This window comes from Antedon mediterranea, chromosome 6 (genome assembly GCF_964355755.1).
Source record: "Antedon mediterranea chromosome 6, ecAntMedi1.1, whole genome shotgun sequence".
Taxonomy (NCBI): Eukaryota; Metazoa; Echinodermata; class Crinoidea; order Comatulida; family Antedonidae; genus Antedon; species Antedon mediterranea.
This window is the reverse complement of record NC_092675.1, coordinates 28,607,003-28,632,465: the sequence shown is the minus strand read 5'-3', so window position 1 is coordinate 28,632,465 and position 25,463 is coordinate 28,607,003. Positions and strand designations below refer to the sequence as shown.

At 37.2% G+C, this 25,463-nt stretch overlaps 1 protein-coding gene across 1 annotated transcript in view; it reads right to left on the bottom strand.

Annotated features, from left to right (window-relative positions):
- Nucleotides 1-7,935: 7,935 nt before the first annotated feature.
- Nucleotides 7,936-25,463, bottom strand: part of LOC140052560 (uncharacterized) — a 42,285-nt gene continuing 24,757 nt past the window's right edge. The window contains exons 5-6 of the mRNA XM_072098170.1: nt 8,397-8,468; nt 7,936-8,011 (exon numbers count right to left, since the gene is read on the bottom strand). Of these exons, the coding sequence (XP_071954271.1) occupies nt 7,936-8,011; nt 8,397-8,468 (148 nt within the window). The remainder of the gene's footprint in view (nt 8,012-8,396; nt 8,469-25,463) is intronic.

Genomic DNA, 25,463 nt, shown 5'->3' with positions numbered 1-25,463 from the left:
ATACAACACACTTTTCGTAGGCGTGTAGAATATGCGTGTAATAGCGTGTTGTATAAACGCGCCCTATGATCAAAACATGGCAACTCACTCCCAGAGTTCTGAAAAGAACTGTTGAGTTGCTTGACGTTTCGATTTACTCCAAAGTCAAAGTCCCCAAAGCATGCCGTATTCGGGGAATCGCCCACAAGTGTTTTCTCAGAGCAGGGTATGTTCCGTATGGAGTTCTGTATTTCATTTTTTAATAATGTACAAAAAATGAAATGAATAATCATATTAATTATCGGTATGTACGGAGAAAGCTCGAGCGGAAGTCGAGGGTTACTTTTGCCAACAAGACGAAGCGCGAAACAAATAAAAACGCATCGCGAAAAATCTGAAATGATATACAATTTCTTAAAACATGAAAACACGGAATATATTATATTAATATAACTTTTTAATATTTCCAAAGGCTCGGACATGGAAGAAAGGCCTTAAAAAACTGAATTGCTATATGTTAGACCACATTTCCATAACTTTTCAAAACTCATCGAACCCTCTGCTAGTAGGCCTAATTAATATAGGAGCGTATCGCCAAATCATTAGAAAAAAAAAACATGGCATGAAGATGTAATTAATCAAACAACGGCCAAAGAATACCAACAATTTTAATTTAGGTTTCGATTCGTAATTATTACGGTGGTGGACTAAGCCTAGTTTGAAATTGTAGTGACCATTTATTTTAGAAAGAAAGATAGAAAAATTTGTTTCTATCTCCATAGTCAATGGGATTTAGACTTTTAACTCACACAAATTGCAAGAAAAGGTTTTTTTGATGAAATGTGTTCTTTAGACCCTACTGAACACATTTATCAACGTTAGGACATTTTTCGACAACAGGAAGTAGCCTAATTTGCATAATTAAAAATGGCCGCCATTTTTAATAACGTACTCTGTATCTTGGAAACCGCTAGTCACAGATACTTAATTATGGTGTCAAAATCGTTAGAATATATGTTTTTATATTCACTTTAATGAAAAAGTTTGTCCAAAAATGAATGGAAGTGCTATTTCTAACATTATTGACCTTTGACCTTGATTTATTATATCTCAGCAACTACTAATCGGAGATATACAAATTAGGGCTTAAATTGTTCAGAAACTACACATTTATATCCAGTCTAATGGCATGTTTTTGCAAAAAATGGCGGATTCTAACATTATTGACCTTTGACCTTGATTTATCATATCTTAGCAACCACTAATCTGAGAGACACACAATATGGCTCAAACTGTTAAAAAACTACATATTTATATTTAGTCTAATGGCATGTTTTTGCAAAAAATGGCCGATTCTAACATTATTGACCTTTGAACTTTGCACTACATAAAATCGCATAACTTTGAAAATATTGTACATATGAAATTATTTTTAGTGTCAAATTGTTCAGAACATACATGTTTCTATAGAGTCCAATGACACATTATGTCCAATAATGGCCTATTGTATGGTTATTAACATTTGAACTATATTTGAAAATTCTTTAAACCCGGAATCTTCTTCATGTGGACATCCATTAGAACATGTGATTTGGCACTCTAAAATGTAAGAGTTGCAACGTTGACTTATTATGTTTAGTTTAAAGTAGGCCATGGTACATTAAATTTATAAGCATAAACTATTGCATTCATCCATAAACTGCCTACAAGTTTACACGTTTGTTTAGTTTATTTCTTATCGTTTTCGCAGCTGAAGCTGAATTACAAGATATTTATATTAAAAGCATTAAAATTGATGGTTAAAAAATGGTAAAAATTAAACCACATAGAAACATGGTACATACACAATACATTCACGTAAAAAAAGTAAAAAAACAAGTTATAGAAGGTTAAAAACTATACACCAACTAGTAGTCGTACTGTATATGGTTATTGAAATAAATAAATAAATTCCATAAGAAACTGAGGTTTTTACTGTATACGGCGAAAATATTGCAAGTGGTGGTCAGCCTAATTATGAGTCTCGATAGCCAATTAATTAAACTAAACTAAATATGTTGCATTAATATCGATCTTTTAAAATTCCAGTTGTCAACAATGCGTCTATTAGTAGAAAATGCCTTCTTAATAAGACTATGTTTCAACCTAAAAGAATGCCCTCAAGAGTGATGCTATCCTTAGCAAAATATAAATTAAATAATCTTTAGAAATTTGTTTTTTTGAATATGCCATTTAATTCAAAAAATAAATTACTAAATTGAAAAAAACGTTAATAAACCTGCAAAATGGCATGGCCTATTTAAAGTATGTACAATATATCATTTAAAAAAAATACATTTTTGTTGGCTCTGTTAATAGTGTCAACACCAACTTTCTCCTGAGTAAGATGTAAGACCGAATTAAAAATGTATTAATAATCCAAACCTATAATGTATGTATATATAGTCTAATATTTTTTTTTTAAGTGAATATTTTCAGTTTTTAAATTTAATTTAAATCAACTGGTTACATGCACTTTAAATTACCACCATATTTTAAACAAGTAGTGCCAAATCACATGTTCTAATGGATGTCCACATGAAGAAGATTCCGGGTTTAAAGAATTTTCAAATATAGTTCAAATGTTAATAACCATACAATAGGCCATTATTGGACATAATGTATCATTGGACTCTATAGAAACATGTATGTTCTAAACAATTTGACACTAAAAATAATTTCATATGTACAATATTTTCAAAGTTATGCGATTTTATGTAGTGCAAAGTTCAAAGGTCAATAATGTTAGAATCGGCCATTTTTTGCAAAAACATGCCATTAGACTAAATATAAATATGTAGTTTTTTAACAGTTTGAGCCATATTGTGTGTCTCTCAGATTAGTGGCTGCTAAGATATGATAAATCAAGGTCAAAGGTCAATAATGTTAGAATCCGCCATTTTTTGCAAAAACATGCCATTAGACTGGATATAAATGTGTAGTTTCTGAACAATTTAAGCCCTAATTTGTATATCTCCGATTAGTGGTTGCTGAGATATGATAAATCAAGGTCAAAGGTCAATAATGTTAGAAATAGCACTTCCATTCATTTTTGGACAAACTTTTTCATTAAAGTGAATATAAAAACATATATTCTAACGATTTTGACACCATAATTAAGTATCTGTGACTAGCGGTTTCCAAGATACAGAGTACGTTATTAAAAATGGCGGCCATTTTTAATTATGCAAATTAGGCTACTTCCTGTTGTCGAAAAATGTCCTAACGTTGATAAATGTGTTCAGTAGGGTCTAAAGAACACATTTCATCAAAAAAACCTTTTCTTGCAATTTGTGTGAGAAAAGGGTCATTTTTTAGCTAAATCCCATGGACTACCATGTTAATACCAAGGCAATTTTCAATTAAAAATTCTGGCCTAGTATTCTTGCAAGGTCGTCACAGCTCCAGTTACAAAGGTCGTCACAGCTCCAGTTACAAACGGTGATACAAAGTGTCAATCATTTGACCAGTGAACAGCCCACTGGTAGGATAGTCCTTGAAACCATCCGTAAAACATATTAATCACTCACATCAGTCATGCCGCTAATGGTTGAAAACCTCACTTTTTGGGGTTTTCAAACGTAACGCTATCCGGGGCTCCTGCGCCTAATGTTTTTTTTTTTTTTTTTTTTTTTTTTTTACAGGTCCAACCGATTAGGTGGCTTGCTGGTGCGTCCGCTTCTGGTTATGTAAGCTGGTGGTTCGTTGGTATCAGGTTTAGCATTGGCTGGCGTTTTCTGTTTGGGAATGGTTATTTCCGGTGATGATTGTTTGGTCTCGGTGGTTGTTGGATAGGTGTTATAATCATATGTGAGATCTGGTTCAAAGTATCGGTTTGCTGCACTTGTTGCTGTTTTAAGATCTTTTCTGTTTCTGCGATATTTCTTTCCATTGTGTTCTACTACATAAGATCGTGGTGTATTGTGATGTTCAATTACTGTTGCTGGTTGCCATTGTTTTGATCCTGGCAGGGGTGTCATTCTTACTGAGGCCCTGTTCAGACCCATGGCGTTAGACCGTTTTAGCGTACAACGTTACTATCAAGGTCACGTTACAAACCGCAGAGAAAAAAACGAGGTGTTCAGACCCATAGCGTACGATTATCGTTACAACGGAAGTACGTCATCCAGGTTGTTTCTAGTTGCATATTCACGTGCTCTTACCCACGTGTTTTCATCATTATTTCCACTGTATATAGGCCTAGATCTCAGCCCTACAATTATGACAAAATTTGCCGTAAATAAAACATACCTCAGCATTTATTTAAGAAAAAAATATAGTAAAGTAAATTTCTGTTTCTATTGTTTTTATTTTGTAGTAAAAAACATTTTCCCCAGGCTCTTGTGTTACGAAAATAAAGCAGGCCTCGTAATGATGAAGAAAACAATGATTGTGATTAGTCTATCCAGTCCAGTCAAAGATATATATTCTTTAGTTCAGTCGGTTGAAAATAACCCTTAACTTGCTAATAAAAGGGACACAGCTCCCCTTGTTTGTTTACTGATTTTTTAGGAGTTAGGGGGTTTTCAGCATTAAACTTGTCCAGTCTAGTCTGCCTTGATGAATGAGTGACTTGATGTCCCACGCTAGTTTTTAGCTTGAATGAAATGCGTGAATGGCTCTAGGCCTAGCTAGGCCTAAAAGCGGATGGGATCGTAGTCCCTATGTTTAAATACAAGGTGCATGTATTTATGTCATTTGTTAGAAAATATAATGGTAATCAGTTGATAATAGTTTGTAGCCTTTGTAACAGTTGTATTTGTAGTGTAGTTAGGCCTTATTTATTCTGGCCTTTTTGTTATTGAAATCCATCTCACACATTGACGATACAAGATGTCAGCCTGGGTCAAACCTTGTTTCGCGTCATAACAGGAAACGTTCTGATTGGATACAACGTTGACTTACAGTAGCGTCGTACGCTAAAACGGTACTATCAACCGTTTTCCACTACAACGCTACAACCGTTGTACGACGCGTTGTACGCTAATCCCCAACTGTTCAGACACACATTCTTTTAGCGTCGTACGCTAAAACGGTCTAACGCCATGGGTCTGAACAGGGCCTAAGTTAGATCACTGGCAATAATGGATGCATATAAAGTGCATAATATCACTCTGACGTACTCTCACAGTCAAATGAAACGTCACGGTTTTCTAGGCGCTGAAGCTAGCTACGAAGTGAACGCGAACGCTTTTTACTGTATATTATATTCCCCGACAAAAAGTACCCGTGTTCCCTTCGGTAACCGTCGGTAAACTTCGCCTGGAAAATAACTACATTACACATTTTGGTCCCTGGATGGAACTTGATATCACGCGTCTCGACCCAACGTTGAACGATTCGTACAAAGGGATACCGCCAGACAAGTGCGAACCTAACTATTGTTTAGTAGTAAGTTAGATCGCTGGCAATAATGAATGCATAATATCACTCTGACGTACTCTCACGGTCAATGAAACGTCGCGGTTTTCTAGGCGCTGAAGCTAGCTACGAAGTGAACGCGAACGCTTTTTACTGTTATTATATTCCCCGACAAAAAGTACCCGTGTTCCCCGACGGCGGGGCTAGGCTCCCCGACGAGGGGGCTAGAGCCCCCGTAGCCCCCCCCCCGCTGGCGCCACCACTGCTTGAGCATGCCGAGATAGATCCGAGCGCGTACAGATGACGATTCTTTTCATAGTGTGCGTAAGTATGTCTGTTTTTCCATCTTGTGTCCAGAGATGGACTTGATAGCGTCTGCATATTTGGTTTTCACTCAAGCAACAGCTGCGAGCGTTTCATGGTTAAATTCTCGTGTACATCCGTCGGTATAATTGCGACGGTTTCCTATCCCCCAACTCCTCGGACGTCAGGAGTTGGCGGAGGCGCTGTTGGTCGGAGTCAGTTGTCCGACGTATTAAGGTATCTTTCAAGTTCACATACCTGTTATCAGTCGGCGGGTTGAGAAGTAGATCCCGAACTTCCTGCGCAATTTCAGGTTGCAATGATCCGACTACGGTAAGTAAGCGTATTTTGTAGCATCTACTGTAATCCCACGCGTTGTGAACTGTGCTTCCACTTGGGTGAACCACAATATCGGATCATTGGGCCAGTATGGAGGCAGTTTCAACGCTACAGAATAAATTGGCCTGTTGACGGTTGCTGCGTCAGGAGCGGGCACCACAGGTTGTTCCTGGTGCTGGGGTTGTGCTGGAGGTTGCGGTATAGCTGTCGTTGTTGCTGTTGTCCTTCCATTTTAAGTTAAATTCGGTATAAGAAAGTCGAGGGTCACCACTTTAGTAATTGTCGGCACAACGGTAAAATAAAACTACTAAATGTATACAGTAAACTATGCAATTTATTCAAAGTGAATCAAGTGAGGATTCTCAATAAATAGATAAAATATACAATATACAATATTTGATAAGACAATGCAATAAACGGTGTAGCTAAGATGCTGGTAAATGTAATAATGTGGTCAGTGCATGATAATATTGGGCTTGGCCCATCTCATCTGACCAATTAGGATTAAGAGAATTAATGTGGTTTTCTGTTAGAGTCATTAACATTCTTAAAATCCATTAGCTAGAAAAGTGAAGGTAACAGGAAGGTAACCTGTCAATGTGAGGTTAAATAAAGAGATATATAGAGGATGTATAAATAATCAAATTAAAAGTAAATGTTGAATTGTTTAAAAGCTATGTGGTAGGTCTGCTACAATATTATAGTAAATAATTCAAAAGACAAAATGGTCTAATAGAATACATGTTGCTTATTAATGCCATACCTGTTGAATGGAAAGAATCTATAGCGAGAGACCAATATGATGACGAACAGGTGAACACAATTGAGAAATCCTTGTTCCGAAAAGAGAACAAAGGTCAATTTTATTATAGACATTTTGTAAATGAAATTGCTACCTATCCCTTTGCAGAGGCAAAATGGGAAGTAGTGTTCAATAATGCTGAACTAGATTGGTATAAAGTATGGACAAATAAAATACACAACTTTAAGCACATAAATAAAATTGTACAATTTAATTTTAAATTACTACACAACATTTTACCTTGTAAAAAAAGGCTTAGATTGGAAAATAGTAGAAAACAATATATGCGACAGGTGTAAACAAGAAATTGAATGTGAATTACATATGCTAGTTGAATGTACAGCAATTCAAAATGTATGGCTTAAATTTAATGACCTCATAATTAAGTTTTTTCCAACAGAAGGTACTATCAATTGGTATAAAAAAATAACAGGTACACGAAACATAATTGTAAATGAACTTATTTCATTATTCACATTTTGCATTTATAAATCATGCATTTTGGAAAAATTAGAAAAAACGAAAAAACATAAAGTGATATGGAATTTGTTTGCATTTGAATTGAAATCCTTAATTACAGATGAATACGCATGCAATTTTATGAAAGCAGACAAAAAATGGAAAAATGTAAAAACTAGCATTTTAGAGAACTTACCTTAATTTTACTTCATTCACTATTTTTATATATGCAATATTTTAATTTATCTGTACAGTAAAATTTTAAATATGCAATATGTATAATGTATTTTTTTCTATTATAGCTTCATCTGTATAGTCTATTTACCTTTATGCCAAATATGTATCTATATCGTTTTAAGTATTTAATTTAATATTTAACTATTATACATTGGTTCGTAAATGAATACGTTCATAAATACCTGTTAAGTCATGTTAATGAAAATGAGAAGAAATTACAATAAAGGTGGGCGATTCCCACGAAAGAAAAAAAAAAAAACTACAATAGTTTGTTAGAATAAACACCTTAAGTATTGTTTATTTATATCAAAAGAATGTTCAAAATATGATCCACTTACATTGGTCATTTCATAATTATTTTATAATAAATTACAATTGTTATTATCGCCAATTATTAATGAAACATACAAACATACTTACAACCGTTGCAAATTGTTCAAACCCTGAAACATTTTAGCTGGTAAATTACTAAATTGGTTGTAACTCAAAAACCTGAAAAAAGAAACACGAATGAATCACATTTAAAAGTGAAATTTATCTACATTTGACGTTACCATGATTTCACTATACAGTACTTTGTTTCCTGTTTTCTTTAGTGTTTTAACTTATTTTTAAGCCAAACATTTACGTATGATCTAGTATCTTGTAAAACTGCAAGTTTAAACAGATTCATATTACAAAAAACATTAAATACAATAATTTGTTAGAACAAACATCTTAAATATTTTTGATTTATACTAAAAGAATGTTCTAAATATGACTCACTTAAATTCGGTATTTCATAATTAGTTTACAATAAATTACAGTTATTATTATCAACAATTATTAATAATAAGAAATAAGAATATAATAACACAATGTGTACAAACATACTTACAAGTATAGCAAATTACCCAATCCATTAAATATATCAGCTGGTAAATTACTAATTTGGTTGTTATACAAAGTTCTGCAAAAACAACAACAACAAAGAATCACATTTAAAAGTGAAATGTATCTACAGTTTATGATTTCACTACTTTTTTTCTTTAGTATGTTACTTTAAAATAATATTTTTCAACGTTTAAATCCAAATATTAAAATGATATTTTATGAAAATTTTATTTTGTAAAATTGCAACTTAAAAAGAATTCATATTTTACAAAAGACAACACATTAAATATGTTCATCAAATAATAATTGTTCATTCTTGTAATATATTCATATTAGCAATTTAACGACTGGATTGGAGACTAATAAAGGAGTTCTACAAGATGGCTGAACATTAGCACATGGTCTGATTTCTCAGTGAAATACCAAAGAATATAATATCACAAGAATGAGTAATCCGCGATTTTCCCTGTAACAGTAATATTGTCCATGTGGTAGGGCGCCGCCATAAGTGTGGATGTATCTGGGATGTATACAACTTTTTGTGACGGTTTCACTAATCAAAGGCTGGACCACCGGTAGTATTTTCATGATAAAAAATGTTATAAACTACATGCCAACATCATGTTAAATACTATTTGGATGTTTAATTGTTCGTTTTATGCAATTTATTTAGTAAAAACTGCCGTATAAACAGTTTGCTTTATCAACCGGGCGCTACGATAGCGTGACCGGGCGTGTTGGTGTTTACGCGTTTTCACGAACGATAGTTTAATAATATTCCTATATTTAACTTGTTTCTGGTAAAACAAATAAATGTTAATGATATTTAACATTTTGTCCTATTAATAACATGTATTTTATACTAATTTATATCATAAAAACAATACTTAATTTACCGGGCGTAGAGTAGTACACGGCAATGGTAAAGAATAGGCCGTGCTGAGTAACGATTCGTTGATTTTTGGTGTTGCTGTGTTAGGCTTTTTTTGTGAACTAACTTAGCATGTTAGTAAATAATTGTCTGTAAAAGTGAATGTACACTAGTTTGTTAATAAATACGTATTATAAAATAGTTTACAATTGCAAAATATATTATCATAATTCTATTTAATGTGACATGTATAATATCTATTAAATCAAGTCTTATTTAGTATGTATACATCCGCCCTTATGAGGGCGGGCATCACTCTCTGGAGCTCTCTGTTACAAATTTCTCATGCGAAAATCGCGGAATACTCATTCTTGTGATATATATTCTTTGGAAATACTTACTAATCATTCATTCCCAGAGCACAATATACAACATTGGCGACGAGAATTGTGGATAAGTGAACTCCGTGGATATTATAAGCAGGGAGTTGTCTAATAACAACTCCCTGTTATAAGTAAGCAATAATGTCTAAATTTGACATATCGGTGGAGTATTTTGATCCAACCATACAAGAATGGGCGAGATGGATCGCCAGGTTTGATAACTACTTAGTGGCGGCGAACGTGACTGCTGACGTAAGGAAGAGAGCACTGCTGCTACACTTCATTGGCCCAGGTAACTTTAACACATTTGAAATGCTACCAAATAAAGGTACAACATACGTACAGGCAAAAGAAGCTTTGAAAAATTACTTCTTACCATCATCGAACAGTGAATTTTAAAGATCGAAATTTAGAAAGTTACAGCAAAATAAAGGTGAGAGCATTGACGTGTATCACATTAGACTACGTGAACAAGCTGATAAGTGTGATTTCCATGATATTAGTGGAGAGATTAAATCACATACAGTATTATTCAATCGACAACAGATTCTAAGCTAAGAAAATTTGGTTTGAAAACGGGTGGATGTACATTAGATAAGTTACTTCTACATGGTAGGACAAATGAACTAACAACTAAACAATCTAATGAAATGGAGAACGGTGATAATACTAGTAGTAGTATGCCTAGTCGTAGTGGCGAGACTAAGGCAGATCATTCAGTTAATAAAATAACTCAAGCGAAGCAATGTAATAAATGTGGTTCTACACCAGGCCATACCGCTTCACAGTGTCCAGCTAGCGATTTTTTTTCCGTACGAGAGTTCCTCCATCGGTTTGTTTCGGACTCAATCGACTCTTCGGTAAGCCACCGATGCTCACTGATGCGTGACAGCAACCACAAGACAAAACGTGAGCAGCTTTTTTGATAGAGATCCTGCTGCAGACTGTCTGCCATGCGGTATGTCTGCCAGGCGGTATGTCCGCCAGGGGAACATATTTTCGACGATACCATTTTTTTTAAAGGGAAAATATCTGTACTTTGTTTCTGTAATGTCTGCAAGGCGGTATGTCTGCAAGGCGGTATGTCTGCCAGGGGGAACATATTCCTGACGATACCATTTTTTTAGAAGGAAAAATTATATGTACTTTGTTTCTGTAAGTAAATTGCGTTACTAAAGCGTCCCTTTCCTAGAGTTGCGTCGACATATCCAAATGGCAGTTTGATATACCTAACCATAATCCGAGGTGTTTTGTAGCCTATACCGAATCTTTTCTGTTCGGTTTTTATATAGGCCTACAATATTTTTATCAGTAGAATATTCTGTGAATCTAACCTGTTTCTTGCAGGTGGTTTATCCCATCTTAGATCTCCACATGATGAATACATTAAAAAATAACATCAAAACTATAACAATCTTAAAACAAACAAATTAATGCTAGTCATCACACAACGTAGGCCTAAAAAAAATAACTGCATTGTCCGTATTGTAGGAACGGCTGAAAACCGTCGCCGGTGGCCAGCCTTTGCATAATTATAATACTATATTATTATTAACTAGCAAGGCCGGGCCTCATGCGCAGCATATTATTATACTATTATTGTTATACTACTGTGTACTACATTGTCCATTATTTACCGAATTACTGTATATCTGATTCTTCATAATTTTAAAATCATATTAATTTTTCATATCATTTTTATTGTTTCACAGTACATACAGTTTTATAAAACAGATGACAAGATGACCTTTTTAAAAATGATGTGTGAAATCTAAAAAAAGGATTTTTGGTCTGAGTTTTACATTACAATGTAAAACATAAAAAGACTTCCTAAACCTAAGATATAATTTATAAATTCCATAGGAGCAAGCGTATTAACTATCATGAATATTGACTTATTATTTGTATTTTTTTTTTTAAAGAAAGTAAGGTTCGGGTAATAATTTAGGCCTAATGTTTAATCAATGTAACCTTCATTATGATTATTTTTTTGAATACACCCCTAATTTAAGTAGCATATCTTTAAGAATACTACAGAATAATACTGTAGCAGAAATATTACAGACAAACTGTAAATTCAAACATACTGCAGTCACCCTTCAACACAGTGCATGCATTTAATTAAGACATTTGTAATAGTAAAACGAAAGGCTTGTAGACGAATGGAAAAATGACATCTGCATGCAAAAATAGGGTTAAGTTAGTAAAAATGGATAAATTGGGTTATGAAAATATTCATACTTGTGTCTACAGTTTTGTTTTAATTTTAAATCAACTTTTTTCGACACATTTTTGGTGAAAGTTAATAACTATTAATGATACTTCAAAATGACCAACTTTTTTTCGAAATATTAATTTTTTTTAAATAATTAAAAGGACAATACATCTTAACGGTGAAATAAGATTGAAAAACAAACGTAATAATGGCGTTAACACAATGTAATTTCAACCTTTATTCAATGTTGAAAAAATGTTGTCATTTTAACCAGAAATGCCAACTGGATTTTAACGTTGAATTAACGTTAACATTATATTGTGTTATAAACGTAACACAATGTTCAATTCAAATCATGTTGCCATTTTAATCAAAAGCCAGCTCGATTATAACGTTAAATTATCGTTGAAATGAGATTGATATAGAAACGTAATACTGTAATGGAGTTAAAACATGAAAACATAATTTCAACCTTTATTAATGATGAAAACATGTTGTCATTTTAACCAAAAATGCCAACACGATTTTAACGTTAAATTAACGTTAAAAAGAGATTGCTAAAGAAACGTAATACTGTAAGCATAATTTATAACTACCTACTTTCAATCTTTTTTCAACATTGAAAACATATCATTTTAACCAAAATCGACTGGATTTCAACGCTAAATTAACATTGATAAATAAACGTAAACGGTTGGGCGATGACATCAACGGCTTATCTGATGTTTATATAGAACGTACCGGTTGCTATAATTTGTAATGGATCCATATAAAATGTACTAAATACAAATTTATGTAAAGATGCCCTTAAACTCTCTCTGGCGGACAATTCGCTTACACAAGGTGTAGGCTTAGCTTATCCCTTCACACCATACCCCCTCCCCCTCCGTTCAACATATTTACCAAACATGAACTCTCTCCCCCTCCCCTCCCCATCCATGCTCAAATACACGATCACACCCAGACAAATTATTTAGTTAAAAAAGAACGTATAGGTCCAAAAACTCACTCTGGTAGACAAACTGCATATTAGGCCTATATCCATATTAAAACAAACTGCATTTCTCTGCTATTTTTAAACGGACATTAAAAAAACGGTACGATGTATATCAAGACTCATAATTTATCTCAGTCTGGAATTATTAAATTTAAAAAATTAAATGTAAATCAAATTTTTTCGGCGACAGAATATCGTAATTCAATAAACTCTCTCTCTCTAGTGGACAGCTAACAAATATTGGAACGTTTTTGGGCGGTGAAATCAACGGTTTATCTGATGTTTATATATAGAACGTACCTGTTGCTATAATTTGTAATTGAACCATATAAATAATGTACTAAATACAAATTAATGTAAAGATGCACTTAAACTCTCTCTGGCGGACACTTACACACGATGTATGCCTATCTCTACACACCATTCCCCCTCCCACCAAACATCCAAGCTCAAATACACGATCACACCTAGACAAATTATTTAGTTTAAAAAGAACGTAGGTCCAAAAACTCCCTCTGGTGGACAAACTGCATATTAGGCCTATATCTATATTAAAGCAAACTGCATTTCTCTGCAATTTTTAAACGGACATTCAAATACGGTACGATGTGTATGTGTATAGTCAAGACTTGTCTCAGTCTAGAAGTATCACATTTAAAAATTAAATGTATATCATATTTTTTTCGGTGACAGAATATCGCCAAATGTAGGCCTATCCCTTCACACTATATCTCCCCAACCCCCTTCATTCCAAATATTGGCACGTTTTTGGGAGATGAGATCAACGGCTTATCTGATGTTTATATAGAACGTACCTGTTGCTATAATTTGTAATTGATTCATATAAATGTACTCAATACAAATTTATGTAAAGATGCCCTTAAACTCTCTCTGGCGGACAATTCGGTTACACACGGTGTAGGCCTATCCCTACACACCATATCCCCCCTCCCCCCCCCCGTTCAACATATCGACCAAACATGAACTCCCTCCCCATTTGCTCAAATACACGATCACATCCAGACAAATTATTTAGTTAAAAAAGAACTTAGGTCCAAAAACTCCCTCTGGTGGACAAACTGCATATTAGGCCTTATCTATATTAAAACAAACTGCATTTCTATGCTATTTTTAAACGGACATTAAAAAACGGTACGATCATGTATAGTCAAGACATAATTTGTCACCGTCTGGAAATATTACATTTAAAAAAATTAAATGTATATCATATATTTTTCGATGACAGACAGAATATTGTAATTCAATAAACTCTCTCTCTATGGACAGTTGGGCTATCTTTTACGTTATAACAAATATTGGCATGTTTTTGGGCGATGAATTCAACGGCTTATCTGATGTTTATATAGAACGTACCTGTTTCTATAATTTGTAAGTGATACATATAAATGTACTAAATACAAATTTATGTAAAGATGCCCTTTAAATCTCTCTGGCGGACAATCCAGTTACACACGGTGTAGGCTTATCCCTTCACACCATACCCCCGCCCCCCGCACCCTCCGTTCAACATATCGACCAAACATGAACTAACGCCCCCTCCCCATCCAAGCTCAAATACACGATCACAACCAGACAAATTATTTAGTTAAAAAAGAACTTAGGCCCGTCCAAAAACTCTCTCTGGAGGACAAACTGCATATTAGGCCTATATCTTTAGGCCTTTAAAACAAACTGCATTTCTCTGTTCTGCTATTTTTAAACGGACATTAAAAAACGGTACGATGTATAGTCAAGACTCTAATTTGTCACCGTCTGGAAGTAGGCCTATCACATTAAAAAAATTAAATGTATATCATTTTTTTGGTGACAGAATATTGTAATTTAATAACCTCTCTCTTTAGTGGATAGTTGGGATATCTTTTACGTTATAACAAATATTGGCACGTTTTTTAGGCGATGAAATCAACGGCTTATTTGATGTTTATTGTATAACGTACCTGTTGCCTGTTATAATTTGTAATTGATCCATATAAATGTAAATATAAAATAATGTAAAGAAGCCCTTAAAAGCTCTTTCTGGCGGACACTGTTACAGTTACACACGATGTAGGCATATCCATGCACACCATACCCCCTCCTACCCCTTCCGTTCAACATTATCGACCAAACATAAACTCCCCCCCCCTCCCCATCCAAGCTCAAATACACGATCACACCTAGCCAAATTATTTAGTTAAAAAAGTAAAAAAAACTCCCACTGGTGGACAAACTGCATATTAGATAGTTATTAACTGGTATAATAGAGGGTGCAATCTGTCACGGGGGTACCTAATATTCTGGACAGTCGACCGTAATAATTGCACCCCCTATAATAGATAGTTATTAAACTGTTATAGGGTGTTCAATCTGTCACGGAGGGGGGGGGGGGGGTACCTTTCCTATACAGTCGACCGTGATATATTGTATCCCTTGGTGTATATAGATACTGGAAGGGTATAATCTGTTACGGGGCTACAATATTTTTAGACTCCCAGCATTGGATTTTGTATCCATTTGCAAAAACATGAAAAAAGGAGAGGGCCAAGAATTAATTTATTATATACATTATTTGATTGAAGTTTTCGAGATCCTGGTGGTATAGGTACAATGCGTTATCTGACGAATTAGAAAAATTATTAATATTATCATTGTAATAAACAAGTAAAGATAATCATTTTGTTATACAAGAACTAGGCCTACAATGTGGTAGGGTTACTAGGCCTACAGTAAATGGTATACCAATTATACGGTTCAGGTGGTGATTTGAATATTCTGTAAAATACCCGTTGATTTCATGGGGTACACCTATTCTAGCCCGAAAAATTATTATTATATTAAGGGTTTTGGTGTTACGGATGGGTCTCTAAATAGCTGTGTATCCCCAATTATTATTTCTTTATACACGTGTGTAGGCCTATGTGATGCCTTTAATGTTTTTGGGCCTCTTCAATTGGCGTACGTCCGTTTTCCTTTGTAAAATAATAATAAACAATTAACCATAATGTCACGGGCCTAAAACAACTTAAGATTAAACAAATAATTATAATTATATTATAGATAAAATTCTGAGAGCGCTATAGGGTGCAAGATAATGATAATAACCATTTTTAATAATAATAATGAATAATCATAGACTTGTAATGAGTTATATGAGTATGAGTTTATGAGTAGCCCATCAATGCATGTGAGAGTACTTTAGACAAAACTGTCGGGATACCTAAAATTTTAACTAAGCTAAAATATTCTGTATCCCCCAAAACATGCGTAAAATTCGTAGGAGCATGCAACGTATTATTGTTGTAATTCAATAGGGGGTTTACTCTGTTACGGTATACTAAAATTGTAGAACAGTGTAACTGTACCACACTAGAGAGATCTTTGGTCGTATTACTTACTCTTTCATTATGGCTCTGTTATAAATGTAAAAATAGCGCCCTCTGTTGCCAATATTTTCTAATTCGTCAATGTTTTAAAAAATCACAATAGACAATTGTAAAAGGTCATTTATTAATTAAAAAGAACAAAAAACTACACACAGTATATCAAATACCAGTATAAGTAATAACAATACGAGTAATTGACGGTCTACCACACTGTAGATACAATAATTACCCACTGTAAAATGGATTCGCCGGGCTATTGTACTAGTTACAGTAATTACCCACTGTAAAATGGAATCGTCGGGCAATTTGACAAGGTACCGGTTGGCGGACACAAACTCCCTCTAGTAGACATACCGCATGGCGGACAGTCTGCAGCAACATGCAATTGGCTTTTTTGCACGAGTGACAGATTTATACATACTAGAGGCCTAATACTATACTCACTGTAAATATAATAATAAATATTAATAGTAGTACTGAACGTCATTGTAATAATAATAATATGCCTAGAATTTTAATAATTAATACTGTATAGGCAGCCACAAACCAATGTATGTACCATCAGATTCACAAACAGTAACACACACACAGCAGCAGCACTTTGTTGGTCGTCACAAGCAAGGCCTAGCTAGCCTAGCCCTACGTACGTGTGCTTCAATGTAGTACATTTTTACATCTACAGTACTATTTTTTATTTTAATAAAATGAAGTAGTAGGTTAGAAATTATATGTACAGAAGTAACACTAGCAGATGTTTTTATCAAGAAAATTACAATTTTCTTCAGGTTTTTAAGTGTAACATTTGAAAAATTGTATACAGGCCTAGTATTAGTAACATGTATTCTTGTAAGTTGTAATAGTAGAGCAGTTAACGCCATAAAAATAGCCAAGTTGTGCACTTTATTACCAAAGCATGAAACTTTCCACAAAGTTTCTTTGATGTATATAGATTCAAAATGTCGGGGGGTGCCAAGTGTCCAACGTCCGGTATGGCGGCCATCTTGATTTCAAAATGGCCACCATAAAAACAAAAAGTGTTCATATCTTGGCAACTATAAACAGTAGAGACTTGATTCTGGTGTTAAATTGTTCACAAACCACATATTTCTATTTGCTTTAATGAAAAGTTTCGTCCAAAAATGACCGGAAATGACGTTTCTTCCAGTTTGACCTTTGACCTCTTATCTGTATATCTCAGTAACTACTGATCATTTTCAATCGATTTTGGTGTCATTTTGTTCAGAATAAAGACATTTATATTTATAGTAATGAAACATTTTCACATAAAATGACTGGAAATACAATTTATAACCTTTGACAATACATATATAATTATGTGAACATACTGTATGTGGTTAAATTGGTATAAATGCACCTAATTTTTTTACCGAAATAAATGACACGGAATTATTATTCTGAATTTTTAACTTTTGATGTGATAGGATAGGCATAAAGTATGACAGATCACTGAGCTCATCTATGCCGACATGTTTGCTAAACTGTGATGTGTCAATCGTTTTTTTGTTGCATCTAAAAAAATGTACTCCATTTTTATGGTAATGGGCCTTTGCTGTAAACCTTTTATCTGAATCCTTTTCCTCGATTTTCTCTAGTCATTGATTTTTTAGCAAAATCCGAACTAAATCAATTCGTAAAAGACATCTCAATATAATTATTCAAGTAATCCTCAAATTAGTGACATGGACCTACAATATACTGTTCTGTACAAGACCTGTTTAGGCATCCACCTGTGGACTTTCACTTTAAAGGTCTTGGTTTCCTAATCATACAAGAAACAATGTCTAATTTAATCAATCAAAGTAGTGGGTCCAGACAAAGAAGGGGGTGTAAGACCATCCACAGACAAAGAAGGGGGTGTAAGACCATCCACAGACAAAGAAGGGGTTGTAAGACCATCCACATACAAAGAAGAGGGTATAAGACCATCCACAGACAAAAAAGGGGGTGTAAGACCATCCACAGACAAAGAAGGGGTGTAAGACCATCCACACACAAAGAAGGAGGTATAAGACCATCCACAGACAAAGAAAGGGGTGTAAGGCCATCTAAAGACAAAGAAGGGGATGTAGGACCGTCCACAGACAAAGAAGGGGGTATAAGACCATCCACTGACAAAAAAAGGGGTATAGGACCATCCACAGACAAAGAAGAGGGCGTAGGACCGTCCACAGACAAAGAAGGGGGTGCAAGACCATCCACTGACAAAGAAAGGGTATAGGACCACTTACAGACAAATAAGGGGTGTAGGACCATCCACAGACAAAGAAGGGGTGTAGGACCATCCACAGACAAAGAAGGGGAGAAGACCATCCACAGACAAAGAAGGGGATATAAGACCATCCACAGACAAAGAAGGGGGTATAAGACCATCCACAGACAAAGAAATAAGACCATCCACAGACAAATTAAAGGAGTGCAAGACCATCCATACACAAAGGGGTGTATAAGACCATCCACATACAAAAAAGGGGTGTAATACCATCAACGGACAAAGAAAGGGGTGTAATACCATCAACAGACAAAGAAGGGGGTATAAGATCACCCACAGGCACAGAAGGGGTATAAAACCGTCCACAGAAAAAGAAAGGGGTGTAAGACCATCCACAGACAAAGAAGGGAGTGTAGAACCGTCCACAGACAGAGAAGGGGGTGTAAGACCATCCACCACTGACAAAGAAAGGGGTATAGGACCACTTACAGACAAAGAAGGGGTATAAGACCATCCACAAACAAATTAAAGGAGTGCAAGACCAGCCATACACAAAGAAAGGGGTGTATAAGACCATCCACATACAAAAAAGGGGTGTAATACCATCAACGGACAAAGAAAGGGGTGTAATACCATCAACAGACAAAGAAGGGGGTATAAGATCACCCACAGGCACAGAAGGGGGTATAAGACCGTCCACGGAAAAAGAAAGGGGTGTAAGACCATCCACAGACAAAGAAGCGGGTGTAGAACCGTCCACTGACAAAGAAAGGGGTATAGGACCACTTACAGACAAAGAAGGGGTATAAGACTTTTCACAGACAAAAAAGGAGGTGTAGGACCATCGGACCATCCACAGACAAAGAAGGGGATGTAAGACCACCCACAGACAAAGAAGGGGTGTAAGTAAGACCATCCACATACAAAGAAGGGATTATAAGACCATCCACAGACAAAGAAGGGTGCATAAGACTATCCACAGACAAAGAAGGGGGTGTAGGACCATCCACAGAAAAAGAAGGGTGTAGGACCAACCACAGACAAAGAAGGGAGTGTAGGACCATCCACAGACAAAGAAGGGGTGTAAGACCATCTACAGACAAAGAAATGGGTGTAAGACCATCCACACATAAAGAAAGGGGTGTAATAATACCATCAACAGACACAGAAGCGGGTAAAGACCATCCACAGACAAAGAATGGGGTATAAGATCATCTACAGACAAAGAAGGAGGGTTAGGACCATATTAACCGAGGAAGCATACAAAAATAAGATGCAATCAAAATAGGCCTACCACTTGGAAAACAATAAATTGTAGAATAACTATGGCTTAATTGTTGAAATAGAAAGGGTTCTTTGTAAGGTCATTAATAATATATTGATATAAACACGATCATCATACTATATTCATTTGACAATCAAATACAGTCTGTCTCGAAAAGAAGCTCATACTATCACCTTTTCGAGGTTTTACGGTATTCAATAACATGTATGTTATTTCCTCTGTCAAACTATTAAAACTTTTAGCGAATCAGAAGGTGCCAACATCATTGAACTAATGGTACCACCAAGCACAATGTTTACCAATTTTATGTACTATATACAATTTAAGTCCATTAATCATTTAATATAATTACGCCTATCAGGTTAAAGTTCAAAATTAGGTGCACTTTAGACCAACAAAAACCACCTACAGTATATTCACATAATTAAAAATCAATAAATTAATGTCAAAGGTCATAAATTGTATTTCCGGTCATTTTATGTGAAAATGTTTCATTACTACAAATATAAATGTATTTATTCTGAACAAAATGACACCAAAATCGATTGAAAATGACCAGTAGTTACAGAGATATACAAATACAAGGTCAAAGGTCAAACTGTAAGAAACGTCATTTCTGGACGAAACTTTTCATTAGAGCAAATAGAAATATATAGTTTGTGAACAATTTGAGACCAGAATTAAGTCTCTAATGTGTATAGTTGCCAAGATTTGAAGATTTTTTGTTTTTATGGTGGCCATTTTGAAATCAAGATGGCCGCCATACCGGACGTTGGACACTTGGCACCCCCCGATATTTTGAATCTATATACATCAAAGAAACTTTGTGCCAAGTTTCATGCTTTGGTAATAAAATGCACAGCTCATGTCATTAACTGCTCTACTATAATGTATAGAAACACATGCTTGCTTATAAATTTAATAATTGATGATAGTATCACATATAATTATCGCCAGTCAGGCAAAAGGCACACCACAATAAAGACGACCGGACACGTAAGACTCAAGTAGAATAAGATCTTTATTCGTCAAAACCAAATATCACAACAATAACATAACAACCAGCGGCCATGATATATAAGTCAACCCAGATAGGGGGCGCTAGACTGGCGTAATCATTTTTTTTTTCTCTTCTCAGAAAACACAAAAGTCAAAAACAAAACAAAGCAAGCAAAAGCACTCAAAATCTACATTGAATGGTCGAAACTTAACTATATAATACGAATGAAACATTATAAATCAAGAACGTAGTCAGAGGAAATCTGCGTGAACGTGTGGATGTGCGATGAGACAACTGTGCTGGAACTTCCATTGGTGATTCTTCCGGGGTCTGTATGGATGATGACTTGTCGTTCACCTCATTAGGAGAGGCAGAAAGAGTTGACGGTACCTCGGGTGGAGGAAATGGAGACGGATCAACTGTGAAATCAGGTTCTTCATCAGAGGTGTCGCAGTGGCGTTGTGAGGTTGGTGTGGGAGAATGATGAACGTCAGTCGGTACAGTAAAACACTCTGATTTCTTTACACGATAAGTAGCGCTTCTCAATTATGAGTGCGTAAACTTTCGGACGTTGCACCACTTTCCATCTACAGAAACAACGAGATAGCGATCTCGTGCACAGATCTTGCGACGATCTGTCCACAGGTAGACTAAATCACCAACCGTAATAGAAACGTCAGGTGCTGCACACGCGACGGGTGCCTTAGACTTTTCGCTGTGCGCGTGATTAGAGGCTCTGAGGTGCTGTTGGCTGATAATCAACTTGCGGTCAGAAATAGGGATTTGGTCATGAGTGAACTGATCTCGCTGTGTCCACATTTCGCGAGACGACAATCCTCGTGTTCGGATACGGGAGTTAAGACGAGATGTGGCGACAGCAAGCACCGTCGGTGAGATGGGACCACCACCAGGCTCTTGCCGAAGTAACTCTTCTGACAATTTGCGTACAGCTTTCTCTCCAACCGGGTTTTTGTTGATGTTCTTTCGATCGAAATCCTATGTTGCAGTAAGACGGGATCGTGGACGAGTGCCATGAAGCCCGGGGCAGGGTCTGTGCGGATGGTTGCTGAGGGGCCTTCCACGGGGCACATGCCAATGCATAAGCGAATTAAGGTATCACGGAGAGTATCGTGCTTCTCATCGCTGATTAAACACGAAAGGGTGTAAGACGTCACCGTCTCTCTGACAACAAGAATAAGTTGACGCTCGCGTTTTAGGACATCGGCGGCAAAGGTGACTCCGAGCTTCGACGGAGGATCATCAGTGGACTGGTCAATTGCAGTGGTGGGTACAGTACGAATCGAGGCACAGTGATGACACGATTCTGACACCTGTTCGATGGTTTTGTCCAAGTCAAGCGCAAAGAAGTGGCGGCGAACGGATAACTTAAGTTGGTGACTAGTTGGGTGACTAGCCGGACGTGAAGTGATGTCAGCAGTCCGTTTAATACGGGGCGAGGGACAATGATACATTCATGCTTAAGTGAGAGTGGTTCAGTGCGGTTGACTACAAGGAGACCATCTCTTCCAATGGAACAACAGTTAAGGTACCGTTTAATGTCCCTGACATTGGTTAACTTTTTAGATGGACGCGTTCCTTGAATAAGATGAGCTTTTACACGCCGAAGGTCTGGACACTCGGATTGGATGGCTAGCCAAGCTGGCCGACTGGTGAACGGGAGTTTGGCATCTCCAGTAATGAAATCACGTATCGATGAACGTAGTACCGTTGACTCTATCGCGCCGTTGACAAATGAGCAAACCTGACAGTTGTCAACTGAGCATGGTGGAGCGTTGCGACTAGCAAAGTCGGATGGGACGTTGGCTGAGCCTGCCAGGTGCCGAATAGAAATCTGGTACCTGCTAGCGGTGGACAGGAAGGTGGACACACGGGGACTGACTGAGAATTCTCCCCTGCATAGCTTTTCAAGCGCTTGGACGCATGGCTTACTGTCAGTTAGGACACATGTGTTATGTCGAGACTGGATAATAAAATGACTAAAATGTTTAACGGCTGCCGCAATAGCCAAAGCTTCGATCTCGGAGGGTAGCCATGTGACCTGACGTGCACGGAGTTTAGCACTAAAAAAGCCGGCTAACTGTGGTTTGGATTCACGAGTAACGTATAAGGTTGCGCCCAGACCATGACTTTTAACAGCACCATCCGTAACGATCCACAGTTGGTCATCGGGATGAGGTAAAACTATGACCTTGTTTGAGTCAAGTGCGTTCTGTGCTACTTTAAATGCTTCATGTAAGGCATCGTACCAATGTATTGTTTCTTTGGACTGTAAGCCGGCTATGGCTTCTTCCAGTGGAGCGATGAGAGATGCGCACTGAGGTAAAACGCGTGCTAACACCTTATATGCCCCGATAAAGGAGCGTAAACCTCTTACCGTCGGTGGTGGAGTGCATGTCTTTAACGTTGAAATACGATGAGTATTTGCGCGAATAGAACCTAGGGACCAGGTCCACCCAAGAATGGTTGTAGTTTGTGGACAAATCACCGTTTTGCTAGCAGACAATCGCAGACCACACTTGTAAATGCATTGGAGTAGACGCCGCCAATTGTAAATTAACTCCTCTAAACTGTCCCCTCCACAATAAAGGTCATCCGCAAGCTTTGCTACTACTCCCTCCTTAATCAAATCCCCCAGTACCCGACAAGTCAGCTCTTCGAGGGCGGTCTCTGAACCAGGCATACCCATGGCACACCGGGCATAAACTCTCACACCTCGAAATGGTGTGGCAACGCCGCAGTACTTCATAGAAGCGCGAGACAAAGGAATCTGGTAAAAGGCCTTAATTTTGTGAGGTAAGTAGTGATTAAGTGCTTCCATTTTGCGATGTTACGTAGAACGGAGTTGACATCCGGCATAAGGGAGGGTTGGGGTTTTGCATATCGTCCGACCTCGGCGAATGCTGTAACCAGACGGTAACCACCACTCTCTTTTTTGACAAGGAAAGATGGGTTAAGATATTCGACTTGGACACCGACGTCCTTGGGGCGAAAAAATACTCCCACTTCCTCAAGCTCATCAAATTTGTCCTGTAGCTCAACCAGTTTATCTCTGGAGTACTGAGGAACTCGACCTTTCCTCTGAGGAGGCTGTACAGGAGGTCCCATGTTAACAACAGCCTGGAATGGGCCAACAGAGCCGTTGTAGGCTTTAATCATAGGATCGAAAACAACATCGTATTCAGTAAGAATGGATTTTGGAATTGGGATTTCACATTCTGTGGGAGGATATGGTCTGGATCTAGCTTGACATAATCAGAAAACGCGACAGAGGAAGGAGGCTTACAGGGCTTAGATGGTGACTTTTGGGGAATAGCATTTTCGGCCGACAATGGCACAAAGGTGGGTCGGACTTGGCAAAAATGTTCGTGTCGTTTGATGACCTGAGGTGTGTCGGTGGAGTTTGGGATACGTACCCTTCCCGCAACACTAGAGACCAAGTCAAACTTTGGCCAGGTTCGAGGAAACGTACCCTTACTATGTGGTTCGAGAGCAAACACGTCATCTTGTTGGATGAAGTCAGACGGAATGGCTACCTCGATAAATTCTCCCGGCCATATAGTGGTCTCCCCTTCAGGAGCACGAAGCACACAAGCACGGCGAACCGTGTTATGGTGAAGGCCCTGTACCTGGGAACCATAGATGTACGTGGTACCGTCACCCAATTTGATTTCCCGCTTCGCAGGTCGGAGGGCGATATCATTTAGCTCCATAAAAGGAGTTCCGGCAAGAATGTCGACGTCAAGTTTTTCGACAACGAGACCCTCAAATTTGAATTCCCTGTCGTCCCTTGTGAGAATAATTGTGGTTTCGCCTACGACCGAAAGTGGGGAAGATCTGTCAGCCTGATGGGCAGACTGAGTGCTACTTTTTATGGTGGCGCCAAGGGCAGTGGCAGCAGTAAAGGCAATCATGTTTCCTGTAGCCCCACTGTCTAGTGTGATTCTGGCTGTGTGGTGTTGGTGAAATGTGTCAAGGTATGGGGACTGGCGAACTTGGACTCGTAAAGCTGTCGACGGTGCACTATTATCACCAGGCTCATCCGAGGTGTTATCATCATCGATGATGCCAACGATTTGTCGGGCTTTAGCCATGTATTTCCTGTCTGACTCGGGCAAATGATGGCATTCACTGAGGAAATGCTTGTCGTCCGATCGGCCGCTCTGTTTACAGATAGGACAGGACTTGTGTTGGGAAAACTGTGGTCGGGAGAGTGACTGCCGAGGATTGGAATTTCGGCGTGAATCAGTGGAGCAGGGTGTGAAAGCTGAAGGAGAGCGAAATGTGGATGACCGAAAAACACGCGCATCATCCGCAGTTCGTAACTCTTCTAAGAGAGAGTCTAAAGCCTGAGAAATCTCCGGTTTCACTGACGCTAGAGTTCGAGTGCGGAGCTCAGTACCATACCTTTGCTTAACCAACTTAGGAAGGCCTTTGTGGATGAGAGAGAGCCAAGTAAGAACTACCAAATTTTCCAACAAGGGTGAAAGTTCTTCGTCCTCCTGTATTTGGGCATCATGGTGGGAAATTTCCCCGTCTTGACGTAGTAAATTATCATGGACAAAAGCAACTAAGCGCTGATAGAGATCTTCCGGCCTTTCATTATCTTGTAAATGTATATCAGCAAAATCAATAAAATGGGCGCCGGTTGACTGGAATCCATAATGCAGTCGGATAGTTTGCCAAATT